Source organism: Primulina eburnea, chromosome 10, assembly GCF_022965805.1.
Source record: "Primulina eburnea isolate SZY01 chromosome 10, ASM2296580v1, whole genome shotgun sequence".
NCBI lineage: Eukaryota > Viridiplantae > Streptophyta > Magnoliopsida > Lamiales > Gesneriaceae > Primulina > Primulina eburnea.
In genome coordinates this window covers 35,708,761-35,730,775 of record NC_133110.1, presented here as the reverse complement: position 1 = coordinate 35,730,775, position 22,015 = coordinate 35,708,761, and the positions used below count along the sequence as shown (strand labels likewise).

General features: G+C 32.2%; 2 protein-coding genes and 1 long non-coding RNA gene across 4 annotated transcripts; all 3 read left to right on the top strand.

Moving 5' to 3' along the window:
• The first annotated feature begins 4,862 nt into the window (after positions 1 to 4,862).
• On the top strand, positions 4,863 to 8,856 carry LOC140803381 (uncharacterized). Its single transcript, XR_012111859.1, has 2 exons — positions 4,863 to 4,958; positions 8,385 to 8,856. It is a non-coding gene; the product is annotated as an uncharacterized lncRNA (long non-coding RNA).
• Positions 8,857 to 9,191: 335 nt separating this feature from the next.
• LOC140803380 (putative late blight resistance protein homolog R1A-10) lies at positions 9,192 to 20,289 on the top strand. Its single transcript, XM_073159243.1, has 2 exons — positions 9,192 to 11,175; positions 20,188 to 20,289. Exon 1 carries the CDS (start codon positions 9,297 to 9,299, stop codon positions 10,824 to 10,826), a length of 1,530 nt encoding a protein of 509 aa, XP_073015344.1. The 5' UTR covers positions 9,192 to 9,296; the 3' UTR covers positions 10,827 to 11,175; positions 20,188 to 20,289.
• Positions 18,215 to 20,251, top strand: LOC140803377 (putative late blight resistance protein homolog R1A-10). 2 transcript variants are annotated; one of them, XM_073159240.1, is made up of 2 exons: positions 18,215 to 19,990; positions 20,074 to 20,251. In XM_073159240.1, exons 1-2 carry the CDS (start codon positions 18,216 to 18,218, stop codon positions 20,111 to 20,113), a joined length of 1,815 nt encoding a protein of 604 aa, XP_073015341.1. In that variant the 5' UTR covers position 18,215; the 3' UTR covers positions 20,114 to 20,251. The 2 variants fall into 2 exon arrangements, with proteins under 2 accessions (XP_073015341.1, XP_073015340.1); XM_073159239.1 differs by having other exon boundaries at positions 20,062 to 20,251.
• Positions 20,290 to 22,015: the final 1,726 nt, after the last annotated feature.

Genomic DNA, 22,015 nt, shown 5'->3' with positions numbered 1-22,015 from the left:
TGATGTTTCTGCTACCGTAAATATTATAGAATTGAAGTCAGATTAAAGAACATATTGTTTATGTAATTGTTATGATTTTTGAAAGATATTGACTGAGATTCTATATCAGAATTGTGGTAGTATTCAGAGTATGAATTATATTAACACAGATTATGAGTTCCAGTATTATATGTGTGATGTTCAGAATTGACGGGGTTATTCAGATTGTATTGTTATGCCGTCGAAAATCAGTTGATTCGATATTGATCAGAGTATATTTCGATTTGAATATTAATCAGAACATGTATTGAATTGAGTTGTGTATTGATATTATACCTATTCAATTGTCATTATCAGATTGAGAATGGACCGACATAGAGTCGGGACTTCTTCTTCTTTTTCTTCTGAGCGAGAAGATAAAGGTATAAATTAATGTTGAGTTGGGATTGCACAACTCGAGTGAGGTTTGACTCGAGTTTCCCTAAATCACATACTTTACTTTATTGCATTGATATTTGCATTGAGTTGATTGATATACTTGTTCTCTTGAATTATAGATGACAGGTGTTAAACGAGTAATCTTGTGACAGAAGTGCCTTATAGTGGTGGTATCTCCACGGGCACATTGCACGATATCTCAAGATAGGATGTTAGCGATGGAGCTACATTCCATGACGGTTAGATCAGGACACCGGATGTTTGGTTATATCGAGTAAATAGAATTGGAATTTCTTCTATTACGGAATTCGATATAGGAACACCATATTTGGTTATATCGTAATTCGATATAGGAACACCCTAAGTGGTTATATCGTAAATAGATATAGGAATACCATATTTGGTTATATCGTAATTCGATATAGGAACACCATAAGTGGTTATATCTTAAATCGCTATAGGAACACCATATGTGGTTATATCGAGTAATAGGGTCAGAGTTCCTTCTATTACGGAATTCGGTATAGGATCACCACATCTGAAAATCGGGATTCCTAGGCTAGGATTGAGTCTAGTCTAAAAAGTAGAGTCACGAGGTTGAGTGACAGTATATCGATTTGTATTGATGAATGTTAAGTTATGTTCTTGATATTGGTACATGCTTAGAATAGAATTTATTCTTGATATTTATTTATGTTCCTGATTAGGGTACATGTTTAGAATGTGATTCATTCTTGTTATTGATTCATATCATGATTTTGATATATGATATGATTTTCTGTTATATGCTCTTATATTGTTTATATGATTGCATGTATACATGATTTATACTGGGATATTTATATCTCACCGGAGTTATCCGGCTGTTGTCTTGTTTGTATGTGTGCATGGCAACAGGTGGGCTAGAATCAGGGTCAAGAAGAGAACGAGGCTGGATTAGATAGCGTGGAGATCCGGGCTTTGAAGCAACTTAGGATTTAGCACTGACTTGTAGTTGAATCTAGTCGGATTATTGTAGAGTATACAATAATTGTATGATATGTTTAATATGTAATTTGAATTTAATTACATTACGTTTCCGCTTTGCATTTTAAAAAAAATGTAGACCCTGTTTATACTAATTGATTAATTAGTAATAATTATGATTTAAAACATGATTAACGTCCGGGTCCCCACAGTATTAGCCTATGGCAATGATATGATGCTTATCATGCCCAAATTACTTACTAAAAAAAAATACATATTTAATTCTTTGATTTTTGAGAAGTTATATATTATTATTTTTTAACATGTGATAAAAAAAAATTTAAATCAAATTCAACAAAATTAATGAGAAATATTTTTTTTTAAATTCAATAATTTCTTCTAAATCCACAATCACAAACAATTTTGTGACATATCACGTGTTTGACACATTTGAATGATAACAATAATTGTTTCAACAATATTTTTATCCAAATAGATTGTTATTTTATCTACAAAATGTCTTCATAATATACACAACAGCCTATTATTCCTAAAGAAAAATGAAATATGCGATTATAAATAAATTATGTATAAACCAGAAAATTTATTTTATTAACATTTACTATGTGTATTCCAAAACAATGCCAATAAATTTGTAATGTGTCTCCTAATAAAATGTGTATTTTCTTTAGAATTGGTTTGATCATTTACATTATGGGAAATTTTATACTATCATGTATCCGTGAACTTTGTAATATAGAACGAAATTATCACATTAGTAAATACGTAATAATTAAAAATTTGCACAAATAGAGGAATAATATTTTTTACTTGTCGATCATGAAAGTCAGATTTCAAACTTAATGTATTGTTGTTTCCATATGAAGGTAGTTCATAATAATGAACAAATCTAAATTTAAACGAACATTACATCTTGGAAAGATTCAACTCGGATATGGTGCTGAAAAGATGAGTCATTTCAGAATTCAATTTTGGAGTAGATAGATTTAGTACGTGAAATAGATTAAAATTGGTTTTTAATATAATATGCAATATTGTATTAGTTATAATTTAAAATTCAAATAAGACATCCCAAAGGACAAAAATTATAAATTGGATGCTTTTTGCATAATTATCATACATTAACTGTTTGAAATTATGTAAATCTCGAATTGCATGCATAGGGTGTCAACATTTTTTTATTATTGAGGGTAATATATATATGTTTATTGAGGGTAATTTAATGTCAATTTATAACTCTTTGAATCAATCTCTTTTAATTTTCTTGGGCTCTCTTATTTAAATTTTTAAGAACAGAATTCAAGATATACAATATACGTATGGTTTTGGAAGAAAAATACAATATATTAATTCTTTCAAATTAAGGTAATTTCGAAATTATATGTATCTAGATCAAAAATTTATGATTACTAAATGATAAATTAATATTAATTGGAAAACCTTGTTGTAGTGATAACTTTTAACACTCAACCAATTTAATTTTTAGAAAAATTAAATAAACTAATTAAATATTGTATTTCTTTTTTAGTAAGTAATTTGGGCAGGAAATTACTTAAAATAGAAAAATTTATTTTTGAATGATTTACCTCATGAGTGATATTGAACATTGCAATAATTTGTATTTTAAATTTATTTATACAGTTTTTAACTAAACTGATTGATATAATCAATGCAAAATTTTTGATATAGTTTATGTTTTCAATAGAGTTTAGTTTTAATTTGCGTAAAAAAAACATAAATTACATTTGGAGTAATATAAAAATTAATTAAGTTCAAATATGAATTAAATGAATTGATATAACCAATGCAAACAATAATTGAGGTGATCATTTATTGCAATACATATATGTCAATAATCATGATAAATCTTTCTTTTTTTAGAAATTATATTTTGGCGAGAAATTACTATTTTTTGACAAAAACTCTGCTTTTATATATATATATATATAATATAATATAGTAAATAATATATTTTGAATTAGTTAAATTTGCATATAAAAAATAAAAAATATATTTACAAAAATTTAAAATCTAACCAACTAAATATATATAATCAAATATATAAAATAATTATATACATATTTTAAAAATCAGATAAACTCTAATGCTATTAAAGTAATATTTTTAACAAAGTTCAAAAACCAAATAATCACATATATACAACAAAAAGTAAAAATTTAAATATATAAATATTTAAATTAAAAAAAATTAAAGGTGAACCAACCGGTCAGACCAGTTCTTGGTTTTGATCAGTAAAACGGTTTCTGGGAGTGTTTCAGAGCGGTTTTCGACTGAATAGGCCGGTCCGATCTAGGTTTAAAAACATTGGATTGAACATGATATAACTTCTAACCAATCCCAAATATAAAAGCTATATTTCTTTTTCATATGTCTCTATTATATCATCCATGATCTCAAATATAAAAGTTTATATTTCCAACAAAGTTTTATACTATATTATTAAACTCATTGACTAAGATTAAAATGAACCATATCTTTGCTTAATTTTTGGGGTCAAAATTTGTATTCGATGCAAAGGGATCTCTCAAATCGACAAAGTCAAGAATCTATCATCAAAATCTTTTGAGCATATCATCGTGATTCGTGAATACGATGCAAAAAAAAAAAAAAAGACATTCGAATGATTTGAAATATTGATATATCTTTAGTGTTTTGTTTAATTTTACATTGCCCAAGAAAATCCAGATAATTATTTAACACAAATTTTTTTTACTATAGTCTCACGAACCAATTTTGTGAGACGAGTCTCCTATTTAGGTAACTAATGAAAAATATTACTTTTTAATGCCAAAAATATTACTTATTCTTGTAAATATGAGAAAGTTGATATGTTTCCGTGAGACGTACTATTTATTTAAATATTCAACTATTATTAAAAATATGTAAAAAGTAACTATTCTATATATTTTTATTTAGAAAAGAGCATGTAAAAATCACAAGTATTCACTACGTATATAGGAGAAAAATAAATTGTAATATTATTTGAATATTTAAATAATTATCGAGAGACCGTTTCTATCTATATTTTGTGAAATGATTTCTTTGATCAAATTCATGGGACGGATTGACTTGATCCGTATATATAGTCAAAAGTAATTTGACATAAAATGTAATAGATTTCATTGGTCCATAGGATCAAAGATCTGTCTTATAAAATTGAAATGTTAGACATTCTTACATTATTTTTTGTTTAAATACTTATATAATCAACAATGTTTATGTGCTATATAATCTTAAACAAAAAAAAAAATTATTTATGGGTGATTTCAATTTTTTTTTAATTGAGTAAATCGAAATTGAAATTTCAAATTGATTTTTACAGAAATTTTTAATTCCTATATATATATATATATATTATATCAAATTTGTGTCCAATATGAGGTACCCGGGCCAAGCCCACAATTATATATCCAGTTCTGTGTTTAACCCAATCATTCCAAGTCTTGTAGGGGTTTTCCAGATTTAAATCAGAATTACCAGAAATAATTTATGCTTCAGGGCTAAGCTCCCCCGAATTGCAGAGGTTTCTGAACGTAAGTTATTCAAAATACTATTCATTTGAATGCGTGTGTTTGTTTCATTTGGGTGTTGTGGATTAAATCTTGATGTGAATATCTTTAGGAAGCAATATCTTATTTTAACTGTTGAGGAATTAATTTTTGTTTGGCTTCTATTTTATTTTTTTTATAGTTTTTTTTAATTGAATCTTCTGCTTATTTGTAATTGATGTCACAGATTGAGATTGTTATGACATGTTGAATTCTGTGTAGTAATCGGCAGGTCCATGAAAATTTGACTACTGTAATCCCGGAACATTTATTTATTTCCCAAAGAAACGAATGCTTGTTTTGATCATGTTTTCTATTGAGGGAATATGGTGTTTCTTTTAATGATGTAATTTTTTAATATACAGAGTTGACAGACCATTGCATGCGCGAATAGGTGGCCTTATTTTTATTTGTTGATTCGTGGTGGATTTGAAGTCCTTAAGTTTCGTCAGTTTTTGGGTCTAGGTTGGCCCTGTCTCAGGGATGTTGATGGTAGAGTTGTTCCGTGCCTTAGAATTGCCCTTAAGTTAAAAACCTGTGTCCCTAGAAAAGATTTGGTGATTTGTTCCGACTATTTGCGCATTTGCTCGCTTGCACGCTTGGTCTTTGTTTTTGCACAGTGTCAAAATCACGAGGCATAAAAAAGAGCTCAAGTGTCTGGTGCTTAAAGCGCAAAGCAAAGCACACGCTTTATGGGAAAAAAAATGGAAAACAAAATTCTCAAAAAAATAAAAATATAACCAAAAGTCTTTGAAAATGTGATATATGAAATATCAAATATCAAAATAATCGTCATCTTTTTTGTATTTTTCCAATTGAGTCGTAATCTTATCTTGTAAATCATCACCTCTCATCAATCTTGATATGCACTTGTACAAACCCACCATCACTTCTGTATCATTTTTTATGCCAGGTTTTAATTAAAATACTCTGGATTCAAGAAATATCCATATGCGTGCAAAGGTCGATGGAGTTGAATGGTCCATCTGTCGTCAATGAAATAAAAAAACTCTACGATTTTTTTCTGATAGCTTCTTTGGCTTTATCCACTGACTCTTAATTATAGACCATACGAGACTTTTTTTCACCATCTACTAGCCGCAATACTTTCACCAAAGGGCCGCCAACTTTTGAAGCATACACTATAGTTTTCCAAAATGAAAGCATCAAAATCACTTTTGCTACACGTTTTCCGACAACCACTTTAGAAAATCGACTATTTGCTCACTTTTCAGAAGAAACATCTTTTTCAAATTCGCTTGTTGTTCTTGAAACTGCTTTAAAGTCAAAAAAGCAGTTGCGAAATGTGTCTTTGCAGTTCTTACCATGTTTCTCTGTCCAAACTCCCTCGTCATGGTCAATACTTGTGGTTTATTGTAAATATTTAATGCAATGTTCTGAGTCGAGAAATTTTTTGAATATATCCCCGATTAACAAATCTAAACAATTAGCTGCACAGAGAGACCTTACAAGTGTGGAAATCGGTTTTTTCAAAAGACGACATGAGAAAACAAAGTAAATTTAATCAAACAAAATGAAAATATCTAATTCTTAATTGAATGCAACATAAAATTAAAATATTACCTGCATTGACATTGCAGCTTGCGTTATCTGTTACAGCTTGAATCACATTCTTTTCTCGAACGCAAATCACAAATTTAGAAAGTAACTCAAACATCTTGTCGCTCGTGTGAGAATACTCCGAAGCATCAAATGATTCAATAAATACACTTCCTTTGAAAACTTTATTAGACTCTTACTCTATTTATCCATCCACCCATCTCATGATCGTGCACCCATATTTAACCTTCACTTCATGATATGATGGATGTTTCGTTCCCAATCCATAACACCCAATAACATTATTTCGATGCTCAAAAGAATCATATTTAATGACATTAATATGAATTCCATCATCATACATCCGTGTAGCGAGTTTCTCAACCGCAATGTCTCTTAATTTCCTTTTATTTTCATAAAATAAGCTTTTATATTTTGAACGTCTTTGTTTGGAAATTTCATCGACATCTTTCATAAAGTAAAGATTAATAGGTCCAATTTGCTGACACTTTTTACTTTGGACTGTAGGATGGATGCTTGAACTGGATATTGTCCGTTTTCCTTTTTGTTTATTAGAATATCAACCTCATATTCTTCTAAATCAACAATATCTTTCATTTGATTTTCAATTCACTTTTTTTCTCCATGAACTCTCCAACTTCTTCTTTAACTTGCTTGGAATATTTCGGACAAGCTTTCATATTTCTATTGTCCCCAGCGAAATGTAGCTTATTTCGATAAATCCCGTCATTTGTTGTTTTGCCACAAAAAACACAACTAACAAAACAATATTTGGATTTTTAGTATCCGAAAGTCTAGCATAAGACCAAACAATATCCTTCCGATTTGGCAGATTTGTATTTGACATGTTTAAGAATTAACCAACTGAAAATCATAATAATCAATCAATGAATTGAAAAAAGTAAACAAAACTATAAAAACTAAAGAAGAAATTCATTTTTATCTTCTAAAACATTAAATATAAAAGAAGAGGAATTCTTACCGATCCATAACTTAGGCAGAGAGGTAGACAAAGCGCCGGCGAGGTCAGATGGGAGGTGGTGAGCCAGAGAGCAGAGGCAGGAGAGCAGCCCAGAAATCAATCGCATCAGGGCTTTTATTTTTATTTTTTAGCAGCGCATGTTTTTTAAAAATTATTTTCGGCGCTTTTCTTTCAAGCGCACTGAAACGCGCACTTCAAAGCGCACGAAGTGCACGCTTTCAACAACTATGTTTTTGCCTCATTTTGTTCATTTTCTCTCACCCCTGGCAATTATGTACATATTTATATTTGTTTGGTCGACATTCTGTTGTCAGTGTTTACTACATCTTTATTTACTTTCTGAGTTAGGTTTTGTTGTTTTCGTGATAATGTATATATACATATACTTGTATTTTCCTTTTAAACCTCGGAGATTTGATAGGCTATAGTTTGCTCTCAACATAACTATCACTTTGTGTATTTAGATCCCTTCTTTAATGTCACTAGTCAACTTGTCATGCTATTTGAAGAAGCTTGCTCAATTACATATGATTTATGGGCATGTAGCACATCTTTGTACAGAGGGGCTGTGGAACTGTAAGTTTGGTCCATTCAAGATTCTTAAACTCATTGAAAATATAATTTTAGTTCGTGATTATTTTGCTGCATTTAGTTTTTCAGTGATATAGAGCTTTCCACTCTTGAATCAATTTTTTTAGGTACATTCTAAAATTGCTTATTGATATTTCCGAACTCATATATGTGCTACTTTCTTCTTCGAGTTGTGTTCATGATATTTGTTGATCATATGTATTGTTGATGGACTTTCTAATTAATATTTGATATGTTCCATGGATAAATCTTTACAGCGAGAAAAAGAAAATGCTATGGTTAGTGAAAATGATTGGAAAGCTTACATTCGAGTGCTGGTGGAAGCAAGTTCAGCTCTAGTGAATCTACTTGTCTCGCCAATTATTGTGCCCAGCGCTACATGTATATGAGTCCCGCCATCATGAAGCGTCTCCAGCAGTGAAATTATTCAGAGTTTGGAAGAAGTCTGTCAAGTCTCGGTCTCGGAACTCGTAAGCGCACTCCTCTTAACAGTGACGATAAGCAAGTAATTATATGCAATCTAGACGATGTTTCTTACATCAATAGTCAGTTTTCATCAAAATGTACCTTGATTTTTTGTTATGTCAGCTATTTCTTAATCCAGGCGACCTCCATGTGTGCAGTTTCTAAGTTAAAGTGTCTAATTCTTGAGTTTCTTTGTAATTTTTAAGCTAATGCTTGCGACCTAAAGAATTCCCCACTTAAGCCGCCTTTCTTGGCTCCCTTATTGCATTCACCAATTTTATTTAGAGTGAGTCTCCTGTGAGACCGTCTCACGGATCTTAATCTGTGAGACGGGTCAACTCTACCCATATTCACAAAAAAAGTAGTACTCTTAGTATAAAAAGTAATATTTTTCCATGGATGATCTAAATAAGAGATCCATCTCACAAATATGACCCGTGAGACCGTCTCACACAAGTTTTTGCCTTTTATTTATTGATTTGACTGTGAAATTGAATTTTTGATATTTTTAATAGACAATTTGATAAATTCGTAATTTTGGCAATTCTGGCCTACAATTTAATTTATAATTCAGGTGCAAATGGACATGATCAAAAAAAGTTGAAAATAAAACACAATTTATATAATTTTAAAATAGAATTTACAAAAAGTTTGTCGGATAAAAATTAATTTAATCGTATCCATGAGCTGTCCCTTAAATTATAATGATCTTTAATCAGGAATTAATTGTTAATGAATGGAAATGCTACCAGCTAAATAATCAATTAAATAAGCAGCCAACTATGACTGACATTAACTTATACTTTAAAGAAAATGTGTCGCATATCTGTGCCCTTCCGTTTTTGTCTCCTCCCATGGCTGCTGCTTATGCTTCGCTTCTTGCTCTTGCTCGATCATTGCGAGAGATTTTGGATCTTGAGCAGTATATCGATCCTCTTCACAAAGAAAAAAATGTTTCTCTCAAGGAAAAAGTTGATTTCATCGTTGATTTCTTTGAAGATTATTCAGATAAGTATCAAGAAACACTTGGTCGTGAGGGAAATGGGATTAGAGAAGCTGCATATGAAGCTCAAGATTTCATGGATTCGTATCAGTGTTCGGTGTCAACTATTGGTGATGATGGGAGTTCTGAAGAGGCTGATTTGAACTTGGATCGAGACTTAACCATGGCGTCTGAAAGGATTGGTTTTATTTGGGATGAGACGATGAAGATGAACAACAGGGACACGACAAGAGATCTCCGATCCGTATCTTATTCTTTTCCTGTTGATCGTTCATCCACAGTCCAAACCACTGCCAGAAAAAGGGTAGTGGGATTTGATGATGACTTGCTCGTAATCAAAGAACGGTTATACGAAGACTCTGCTAACCTCCAAATTATCCCAGTTGTCGGGATGGGGGGAATCGGGAAGACGACTCTGGCTAGAAAAGCATACGAAGATTCAATCCTTTCTCAATACTTCGACAAATGCGCATGGATCACAGTGTCACAAGAGTATCAAAGGAGAGAGGTTCTTTCAGGGCTTTTGAAGTCCCTCAAGAATGAACAATCTAATGAGAACGAAGCAGAACTGGCAAAACTAGTGTATCAAAGTCTCTTTGGCAGGCGATATCTCATTGTGATTGATGATATATGGAGTACCCAGGCATGGGATGATTTGAAGATGACATTCCCAGATGATGGTAGTGGAAGTCGAATCCTGTTAACCACCAGGCTATTAGATGTGGCTTCTCGTGCGAGATCTTCAGATGCTCCTGTTCACCAAATGAAGTGTTTAAATAATGATCAAAGTTGGAAATTACTTCAAGAAAGTGTTTTTGAACAACAATCTTGTCCTCTCCAACTGGTGGAAGTCGGGAAGAAAATTGCGGAAAATTGTGGGGGACTTCCTCTCACCATCGTGGTGGTTGCAGGACTACTCCTTTCTTCAGGCAACGTGATGAGAGAAGAAGTGTGGGAAAATATTTCGGAAAATATAAGTTCTAAAGAGCCTACAATTGCCCTTCAGTGCTCAAAGATACTGTGTTTTAGTTATGATGGGTTACCTCTTCGACTAAAACCATGCTTCCTCTACATAGCAGCTTTTCCTGAAGATACTGAAATTGATGTTTCTGAGCTAATTAAGTTGTGGGTTGCTGAGGGATTTCTGAAACCAAATGATCAATTCAAATGGTTGGAAGATGTGGGCGAACATTATTTGGAGGATCTGGTGAACAGAAGTTTGCTGTTGTGAGCAAGAAAGGGCCTGACGGGAAGCTCGAAACTGTTGGAATCCATGACATGTTGAGGGAGATTTGCATAACAAAAGCTGAAGAAGAGGGGTTTCTTCATGGTGTCTCATCCAAAACGAATTCCAGAATAGAAATCATAAACAAACCATATCGCCGCCTCCAAATTCATTGCACGCAACATTTTCAGGAATGGAAAATCCTAGATTCGAGCGTGCGTTCGGTTCTAATTTTCTCCGAAAGATACGAGGAGCCAAGATTATATCTACGATCTAGGCACGTCGGTGTCTTGGATGCACCCCAAGTAACTTGGCAGAAATTTTCAAATGTAATATCTACATTCGTCAATTTAAGGTACTTTGCTTTTGCCTTAACCCATGCATCATGTCCCAATGGATTTCCAGTCTCAATATCGAAACAGCCCAATCTCGAAACTATAGTTGTTTATCCAGATGTCATCCTATTCGGAAACTTATGGCAAGTACCATATGAAATCTTAAAGATGCCGAAGTTAAGGCATCTGATCTGGAACTAAGATTTTCGTTTATCCCATACCTCTGATATAAGAATTGTTCATGAAAGTGATCTACAAACAATTGAGACAGTGGCCGATTTCATATTTACCGAAGAGATAATCAAAAAACTTGTGAATCTGAAGAAATTGGCTGTTGTATATTATATGAAGAATCATGATTGGGATTATTATAATCTCGAAACCTTTGCCATTTACAAAGCCTCGAGGACTTGCAAATCTCAATGCGCTGCCAGCCTGATCCCTCAATGACATGGAACCATGCTTTTCCAATCGGTCTAAAGAAGTTATTTCTATACGGAGTCCTTTTTCCTTGGGAAAATATGACCATAATTGGGTCGCTTCCGAATCTTCAAGTACTTCAGATGATATGGATGGCAGTCGATGAAGATTCAAAGTGGGTGATGATGGAAGGTCAATTTCTTCAACTCAAGTACTTTCACTCTTCCTTGGATTCTCTGTTGACGTGGAAAATGGAAAAAGAGCATTTCCCGTGTCTTGAAAGCTTGATTCTTGAGCGTGCCGAGCGGATTAATGAAATTCCTAGTGGTATAGGAGAAATAGATACACTTCGATATATTGAGTTGAAGTACTGTAAAAAATCATTGGTAATCTCAGCGAAACAAATGCAAAAGCATCAACATGAAAATGGAAACGATGCTTTCCGTGTTCATGTAATTTATTACTTTGATTAGGATGTTTTGTTTGGAAGTCACATTTAAGAGAGCATATAGTAAGATTTGTATTTCTTTCGATGAAAGATTTTTGTTTTGACAATTTTGCCAAGCAAACAGTGGAATGAGGAAACAAAGGGCCAATGACTTATAGTTTCACTTGCACTAAAATCTCAAATTTGGGACCAAATCTCAAGTTCGAGATCTAATTATAACAAATTTCTTAAAAAAATCACTTTTATATCTGTATATGCACTTTATGAATTTGAACATATATCTTATTAGTAAAATAGAAAATGGATGGATACTCGTACACATTTTTTCGATAACTAATTAAACTAACATATATTTAAATAAATATTTTTTTTTGAAAAACAAAATTAAGTTCAAAATTTTTTAAAAGATAAATTAATTAATATTTAACAATCAAGAATTTTTTTTTTTAAATAATTTGTTGAATAACTCACCATCTAAATTCATCTATTTTTTAAATTATTGAAATTGAGTTTCAATTCTCAATTTTTATATGTTGTCTTCCTATTTTACTAACAAGATATATGTCCAAATTCAATAAAGAAATAATAATACTGAAAAAAATTAAAAATAAAAAGCAGTGTCCGCTGCCAAAGGCAACAGACAGTACCATGTACAGCTGCACATGACACGTTGCTATTTGTAGTGTTCGCCGTTGATGGTGGTGTTTTGCCTTAATTTTGCCAAACTTGAAAATCTATCTTATTTTTTAAAATTAAATATTTTTTTAAAATTAAAAATTTTTTTTACAAAAAAACCAATATCTTTACGTATGGTTCAGATAATTATTCTGAATATAATATTTTTACGTATAGTTCAGATAATTATTTTATGAAAGAGGAATATGACTCATTTTAACTCATATAAGATGTACCGAAATTTCATTTAAAATAGTCTAAAAATAGTATGTAAAATGTCTTTATTAAATGGATCTATCTTCATAGGATAGGTAATTTCAACTTTCTTTCGATAAATAAGATTCCAACTAATTTAAAATTGATTAAATGGATCTAGCTTAATAAACAAAACAAATATCAACCAAAAAAATTTAGCCAAATAAATTGTACCATAAAAAGTGCAAAAACCTGATAGAAAGATAATTGACATTTAAACAATTAAATTGTGAAAAAGTTAAAAAGAAAATGTATACATTTTGATTGAGAAATTGAAAGTTTTGCAAACAATGAAGAGACGTTGAAGTACAAATCCTAAAGATCATATTTTTTTTTATCTTTCAATATTTGATTATTATTTTTTAAATAATATCAAACATGAATTGTAATATAAAAAAGATTGAGAACAACTTCAGAAAGACTAGTTAATAACTACAGTGAAACATGAAGAATTATCACTCTTGTCTTAAAATAATTACATATACATAATTTACCACATCAATGGATGTGATTGCCGGTATGTCGTCTTCTTCCATCGATATACCATCTTCTATCCTCGATTTTCCATGCTGTTGACGGAAGTGATTTCAGGCCCTCGTGGAGTTATCTCGGTCTATACCTGGCTTCTCCCATGCCGCCTTCCTTGGCCATCTTCTCGCATCATGCAGAGTTTGTGCTAACAAAACTCGAGCCTACTTGTTTAGAAAATTTAAATTCTTTTGTTTGTACACGTTTGGGTTGTCCCAATCTTTAGGAGTGTCAGTAAGTTTGTTTCTATTTACCTAATCAATAGGAGTTTGTTTTGAATGTTGGATAATGTCTATTTTCATGTTGCTTTCAGTAATGTATTAGTCTATATATATAGGTTGGTTGTTTATCAAATATTTATCCTCTGTTTCTTATTGTTATTGTGGAAAACAAGTCATTAAGTACTTTTTTTGTTTCCATCCATGGTACCATAGAAAGTTTGAGTTCCATGGAGGAAAAAAGTGAAATTGACGGCTTCCGAAAGTTTTGTACTGGCAACCATTCCACGCTTTAATAGTCACTGTGATGATTGGAGCATGCTCATCGAGAACTTCTTGATGTACAAAGAATATTGGATGGTTTTAGTTTCTGGAGTAGCAGAACCAACAACAAGTGTTGTGATGACAGATACGCAAAAGACAGGGCTTGAGGGCTGAAATTAAAGGATCTTGAAGCAAAGAATTCTCTTCCAAGCTATTGATCACCGAAGATTCATTTTTGTAAAAACAACATTTATTTGTTAGCCGGAGATTCATTTTTGAAAAATTACCCTCTAAACGTATCTTAATATTTTCAAATACATACGAAAAATGATGTTGTTGCATTATGCTATTCAACTATGGAGAGAAGGTGTGAAATGACACTACACTTTTCCTAACAATTGACTCGGGGTTCTTGATTTTTGTTGGTTGGTTGGTATACTTTTATTTGTCTTGGGAAATCTCGGAATAGAAATAGGGGTGGATCAAATGGCTATGAGAAAATTGTCGAGGCAAGAGTTTGACTCTTTTTCCTTAAAACGATATTGCCCCACCCCGGTGCTCATGGTTGTTGGCAATTCGTTTCCCAAGATACAACGACTACGACTTCAAAATAGAAGCACGACAAATGTTAAAGCCACGCAAACTTGAGATGTTTATAACGCTATCAATATGATATGCAAACTTTCTAATTTCAAATTCTAAGCGTTAAATTTAACAATTCCAAGAATCTAAATCTTGCAAAACTTGGATTTAAACGCAAATGTTTAAAAAACTCAAAATTTGAAGACAACTCTCGAATTTAATTCCACAGTTCGAATTTAAGCGTATAAGTTTAGAAAATTTACACTCAAGATTTTATATCTTGAAAATTTGAACTTTAAGTGCTAATGCTTAAAAAAAATTCGCATCTAGAATTAAATATAGAAAAAAAGGAAAAGAAGAGAATTGATGCAATAAATACAAATGAGTGAGGTCTTATTTATAAAAGATGAAAAGTTTTGAATCAAAAAACATGCCTCTTCATGAAATGATGCACCATTTTACTAATAAGATGACACATTGTTTGGATCAAATCACGGCACCTCTTCGGACAAGTTAATTGAGGTGCCAACATCATTATTTTCAAATATATATATATATATATATATATATATATATATATATATAATCATTTCGATTCAATCTTTTCACTCGATAAAATTTGAACTCAATTAATTTCTCATTCACTCGAATTAGTAATCGAGAAGTAATTTTGTTTGTCACGTAACTCGTTCAAATTATTTTATCGATTCCAAATTAGTACAAAACTCATTTTTTTAACAATCCCCCACATGAATGAAAATTAATGCATGTGACTAAATTGACTCGACAAATAGTGTTCTAGTGAAAGATTATTGCATCGGGATATGTAGCTTTTGCTTTGAATCTTCCTTAGTAAGATATAATCGGATTTACTTGGTAATTAGTAGTTGTGATGCCTTAAACTGTTCGCCGTTTTGTGTAAATCAAGACAATTATATGCACACAATAACACTTCTAATATTTCATTATGTTCTCACTGTTTGGTCCATTTCTCCCATGGACACTGCTTGGTTTCGTGAGTGCTTTTCATATTTGAAGTTGTCACAATTCGCACTTACGTCGGTGATCTCCTAGGAGAGTATCCCACTATACTCCAACATACTTATTAGTATATCTTAGGAACCTGGCCTCATACCCTTTTGTGGGCAACATTTCTTATCATAGGAATACATAGGAGATTTCTCCAGGTGTTTCTACAAATCTCGTAATTTAGTTGTCCCTTTTGAACTTAGATTTTGGGATCTCCAGTCAACTAGGTTGGGTATCCACTACAAGATTTAATATTGGGGTTTTAATTCCATTCCTTTGATAGACAATTCATTTGATCTCTCGGCATACCTTTTGTAAGTGGATCCGCGAGATTCTCCATTGATTTTACATAATCAATGGAGATAATGCCATTAAAAGATTAATTGTCGTGTGGTATTATGTTTACGACGGATGTGTCGAGACTTATCGTTATATATAGTTTTTTTTGCCCTTCCAATTGCTGATTGACTCTCACAATGAATTATTATTGAGGACACTGGCTTATTCCAACATGAGATTTCTTCTAAGAAATTTCGAAGCCACTCGGATTCTTCTCCAACTTTATCTAAAGCTATAAATTCCAATTCCATTATGGATCGAGCAATGCAAGTTTGCTTAGAAGACTTTCATGATATAGCCTCACCACCAATGGTAAATATGTAACCACTTGTGGATTTCGAATCATTTGTTTCAGATATCTAATTTGCGTCACTATAACCTTCTAGGACCGCGGGATGTCTCGATATTGTAATCCATAATTTAAGGTGTATCTTAAATATTTAAGTACCCTTATTAATGCCTTCAAATGATCATTAACAGGATTACTTTTAAATCTGCCGTGTTTGTTGACATACTAAGTAATATCTGGACGAGTGCAGTTCATGAGATACATCAAACTACCTATGGTCTTTGAATACTCTAATTGAGATATGTGTTCACCTTTATTTTTGGAAAGATGCAAACTTGGATCTACAGGTGTTTTCATCAAGGACACATCATTCGCATTATCTTTTTCCAATATTTTCTCAACATAGTGAAATTGCGACAAAACAAGTCCTTCCTATGTTTTGTGACTTGTATTCCCAAAATGACATCTATTTCTCCCATATCTTTCGTATCGAAGTTGTTTTTTTAAACATCTTCTTAATAATCTTGATGATATTATTATTTCTTCCCACAATTAATATATCATTAACGTACAATTATACTATCACATATGCTTCAGGTATGTTTTTGATGTAAATACATTTATCATATCGTAAATACATTTATCACTGATTCAGGCAACCTTTGGTACGAGGGTTAAGGTAGGATAAAGAGTTGGTTTTGAGTCTAATCCCATGTTTGGTTCAATTTTTACTAAACTCATTTTATCATGTATATAAAGGACTAAGTTGTACTAAATGTGGACAATTAAACCCACCTACAACCTAAGGACTAAGAATCCTTATTTTAAATATTCATATTATTCCTAAAATGCCCTTTGCGTTTTCCTTCCATAAAATTTTTAAAGCAATAATTTTATATATTTATTACTCATTTCCTTTGCTTGATAACTTTTTTTTTTTTAAGAATTCACTTTTGAGTTTTGTCAACAGTAGTCGTATATTACATTTTTGATATAATAATAAAAATATGTTTACAAAATGTATATCAAATTCAAATATCGAAACCAAAACTTCTCAAGGATATTTTGGGTATAATACAAAATCCTCTGCACTTATCCTATTCATAAAAATCAATCCAAACATAACATATTTTATCACCACATATTACAAATCCTTATCTATCATTTTTCTTATCAATCATTTATTAATCATTCGATAATCATATCATTCGAACCAAACATTGCCTGAGTGTTTAATTCTTGAGTAAAGAATTGTACCATCTTCCCACTTAAGCCGCCTTATTTTATTTATGGCAAAAACTTGAGTGAGGCGGTCTCATGGGTCGTATTTGTGAGACGGATATCTTATTTGGGTTACTCATGAAAATGTATTACTTTTTATGTTAAGAGTATTACTTTTTATTGTGAATATTGGTAGAGTTGACCCGTCTCACAGATTATGATCCGTGAGACGGTCTCACATGAAACTCACTCTTTATTTATTGATTTGACTGTGAAATTGATTTAAAACATTATTTGAATTTGGAGTGAGTCTCATGTGAGACCGTCTCACGGGTCATAATCCGTGAGACGGGTCAATCATACCCATATTCACAATAAAAAGTAATACTTTTAGCATAAAAAGTAATACTTTTTCATGGGTGACCCAAATAAGAGATCCGTCTCACAAATATGACCCGTGAGACCGTCTCACACAAGTTTTTGCCTTGAATTTGTAATATTTTTTAATAGACAATTTGATAAATTTGTAATTTTGGCAATTCGGGCCTACAATTTAATTTATAATTTTGGTGCAAATGGACATGATCAAAATAAGTTGAAAATAAATAATTTTAAAATAGAATATACAAAAAGTTGTCGGATAAAATATTAATTTCATCGTATCCATGAGCTGTCCCTAAAATTATAATGATCTTTTTATCAGAAATTAATTGTTAATGAAAGGGAAAGGCTACCAGCTGTTTTTACAAGCTAAATAATTATTAATAAAATAAGCAGCCAACTATGACTGACATGAACTTATACCGAGCCCCTCCATTTTTGTCTCCTCCCATGGCTGCTGCTTATGCTTCGCTTCTTTCTGTTGCTCGATCATTGCGAGAGATTTTGAAACTTGAGAAGTATATCGATCCTCTTCACAGAGAAAAAAATGTTTCTCTCAAGGAAAAAGTAGATTTCATCGTTGCTTTCCTTGAAGATTTTTCAGATAAGTATCACGAAAGACTTGGTCGTGAGGGAAATGGGATTATAAAAGCTGCATATGAAGCTCAAGATTTCATGGATTCGTATCATTGTTCGGTGTCAACTATTGATGATGATGGGATTTCTGAAGAGTCTGATTTGAACTTGGATCGAGACTTAACCATGGCGTCTGAAAGGATTGGTTTTATTTGGGAAGAGACGATGAAGATGAACAACGGTGACACGGAAAAAGATAGGCGATCCGTATCTTATTCTTTTCCTGTTGATCGTTCATCCACGGTCCAAGCCACTGCCAGAAAAGTGGTAGTGGGATTTGATGATGACTTGCTCGCTATCAAAGAACGGTTATACGAAGACTCTGCTAAACTCCAAATTATCCCAGTTGTTGGGATGGGGGGAATTGGGAAGACGACTCTGGCTAGAAAAGCATACGACGATTCAATCCTTTCTCAATATTTTGACAAATGTGCATGGATCACAGTGTCGCAAGAGTATCAAAGGAGAGAGGTTCTTTCAAGGCTTTTGAAGTCCCTCGAGAATGAACAATCTAATGAGAACGAAGCAGAACTGGCAAAACTAGTGTATCAAAGTCTCTTTGGCAGGCGATATCTCATTGTGATTGATGATATATGGAGTACCAAGGCATGGGATGATTTCAAGATGGCATTCCCAGATGATGGTAGTGGAAGTCGAATCTTGTTAACCACCAGGCTATTAGATGTGGCTTCTCATGCAAGATCTTCAGATGCTCCTGTTCACCAAATGAACGGTTTAAATAATGATCAAAGTTGGAAATTACTTCAAGAAAGTGTTTTCGAACAACAGTCTTGTCCTCTCGAACTGGTGGAAGTCGGGAAGAAGATTGCGGAAAATTGTAAGGGACTCCCACTCACCATCGTGGTGGTGGCAGGACTAATCCTTTCTTCAGGCAACGTGATGAGAGAAGAAGTGTGGGAAAATGTTTCGGAAAATATAAGTTCTAAAGAGCCAACAATTGCCCTTCAGTGCTCAAAGATACTGTGTTTTAGTTATGATTGGTTACCTCTTCCACTAAAACCATGCTTCCTCTACATAGCAGCTTTTCCTGAAGATTCTGAAATTGACGTTTCTAAGCTAATCAAGTTGTGGGTTGCTGAGGGATTTTTGAAACCAAATCATCAGTCGAAGTGCTTGGAAGATGTGGGGGAACGTTATTTGGAGGATCTGGTGAGCAGAAATTTGCTCTTGGTGAGCAAGAAAGGGCCTGACGGGAAACTCGAAACTGTTGGAATCCATGATATGTTGAGGGAGATTTGCATAACAAAAGCTGAAGAAGAGGGGCTTCTTTATCATGTGTCATCCAAAACCAATTCCGGAACAGAATTTGTAGAGAATCCATATCGCCGCCTCAGAATTCATTGCACGAAGGATTTTCATGAATGGAAAATCCTAGATTCGAGCGTGCGTTCGGTTCTACTTTTCTTCGAATTCGAGAAATATAAGAGGCCAAGAATAGATCTAAGGTCTAGGCACGTCGGTGTCTTGGATGCATCCCAAGTAACTTGGCCGAAATTGCCACATGTAATCTCTACATTCGTCAATTTAAGGTACTTTGCTTTCAATTTAGATTATGGATTTCCACTCTCAATATCGAAACTTCCCAATCTCGAAACTATAGTTGTTTATGTAGATATCTTCGGATTCGAAAAGTTTTGCAAAGTACCATATGAAATTTTAAAGATGCCGAAGTTAAGGCATCTCATCTTGAACGATGGTTTTCCTTTATCCTATGCCTCTGATAGAGGAATTGTTCATGAAAGTGATCTACAAACAATTCAGACAGTAGTCGATTTCATATTTACCGAAGAGATCATCAAAATACTCGTGAATCTGAAGAAATTGGCTGTTGCATATCATATGAAGAATCATAATTGGGATTATTTTAATCTCGAAAACCTTTGCCATTTACAAAGCCTCGAGGACTTGCAAATATCAATTTGCAATGACATGGACTACCCCGATCCCTCAATGACATGGAACCATGCTTTTCCAATCGGTCTAAAGAAGTTATCTCTATACCGAGTCCATTTTCCTTGGGAAAATATGACCATAATTGGGTCGCTCCCTAATCTTCAAGTGCTCGAGATGACAAGTATTGCAGTCAATAAAGTTTCAAAGTGGGTGATGATGGAAGGTCAATTTCCTCAACTCAAGTACTTCCGCTCTTCCTTGGATTATCTGTTGACGTGGGAAATGGAAAAAGAGCATTTCCCATGTCTTGAAAGCTTGATTCTTGAGCGTGCCGAGCTGATTAATGAGATTCCTAGTGGTATAGGAGAAATAGATACACTTCGATATATTGAGTTGCAATATTGTAAAAAATCATTGGTAATCTCAGCGAAGCAAATGCAAAAACATCAACATGAAAATGGAAACGATGCTTTCCGTGTTCGTGTCATTGATTACAAAATGCAAAAGTATCAACATGAAAATGGAAACGATGCTTTCCGTGTTCGTGTCATTGATTACAATGTTTTGTTTTGAAGCCACATTTGAAAGAGAATATAGTAAGATTTTGTATTTGTTTCGATGAAAGTTTTTTGTTTGACAATTATGCCAAGCAAATTGTTGGACGTGGGAATAAAAATTATCAGTTTATGGCCAATTACTTATAGCTTCACTCGCACAATATCTTAAATTGGGGACAAATTTGAGACCAAATCTCAAGTTTGAGGTCTAATTATAACAAACTTTTAAAAAAATCACTTTTATATCCGTATATGCATTTTTATTAATTGAAATCAAACTGAACCGATAGCACATGTAAAACAAGATTAATCGAATAAAAAATTTCTAATATTTGATTTAAACCTCAAAACTTTCTTTATTGTCCTATTTTAAAAATAAAAAAATTAAAATCATAAACATCAAATATACAGTTTATGGCCAAGCAATTCTTGTCCTTTATGTTCAAAAAAAAAAAAATTCTTGTTCTTTGAAATAGTATGAACGGACCAAATTGAATATAATATCTTTGTTTTTTTTTAATTAATTTTAAAAATAAGGTATATTGTGGAATTTTGCAAAATTAAGGCAATACGCTATCATCAATGACGGACGTTGCAATATATTTTGCAGCATCCACCATTAATAGCATCTGGTGCTGCAAAATTGCAGCGTCCAAGCTACCAAGGCATTGGACGTTGTTTTTTATTTTTTTAATTTTTTTATTATTATTTATTGAATTTGGACATATATCTTATTAGTAAAATAGGAAAATTACATGCAAAAAATAGAGTAAAAACTCAAGTTCAATAATTTGAAAAATAAGTCACTTTAAATGGTTAGTTAGTCAACCAATTTTTGTTTAAAATTGTTTATTTGTAAAATATTAATTAATTTATCTTTCAAAAAATTTAATTTTTTTGTTTTAAAAAAATTATTTATTTAAATATGTGTTGATTTAGTTTTCGAAAAAAAATATTTACGTATCCATCCATTCATTTTTTATTTATTATTAGTAGTATTATGATTAATAAATAATAATAATAATAGTTGGAATATGATCTTTTATTTATTTAAAGATACGTTGATTTAGTTTTTTTTTTTTTTTTTAAAAAAGTAGTGTATAT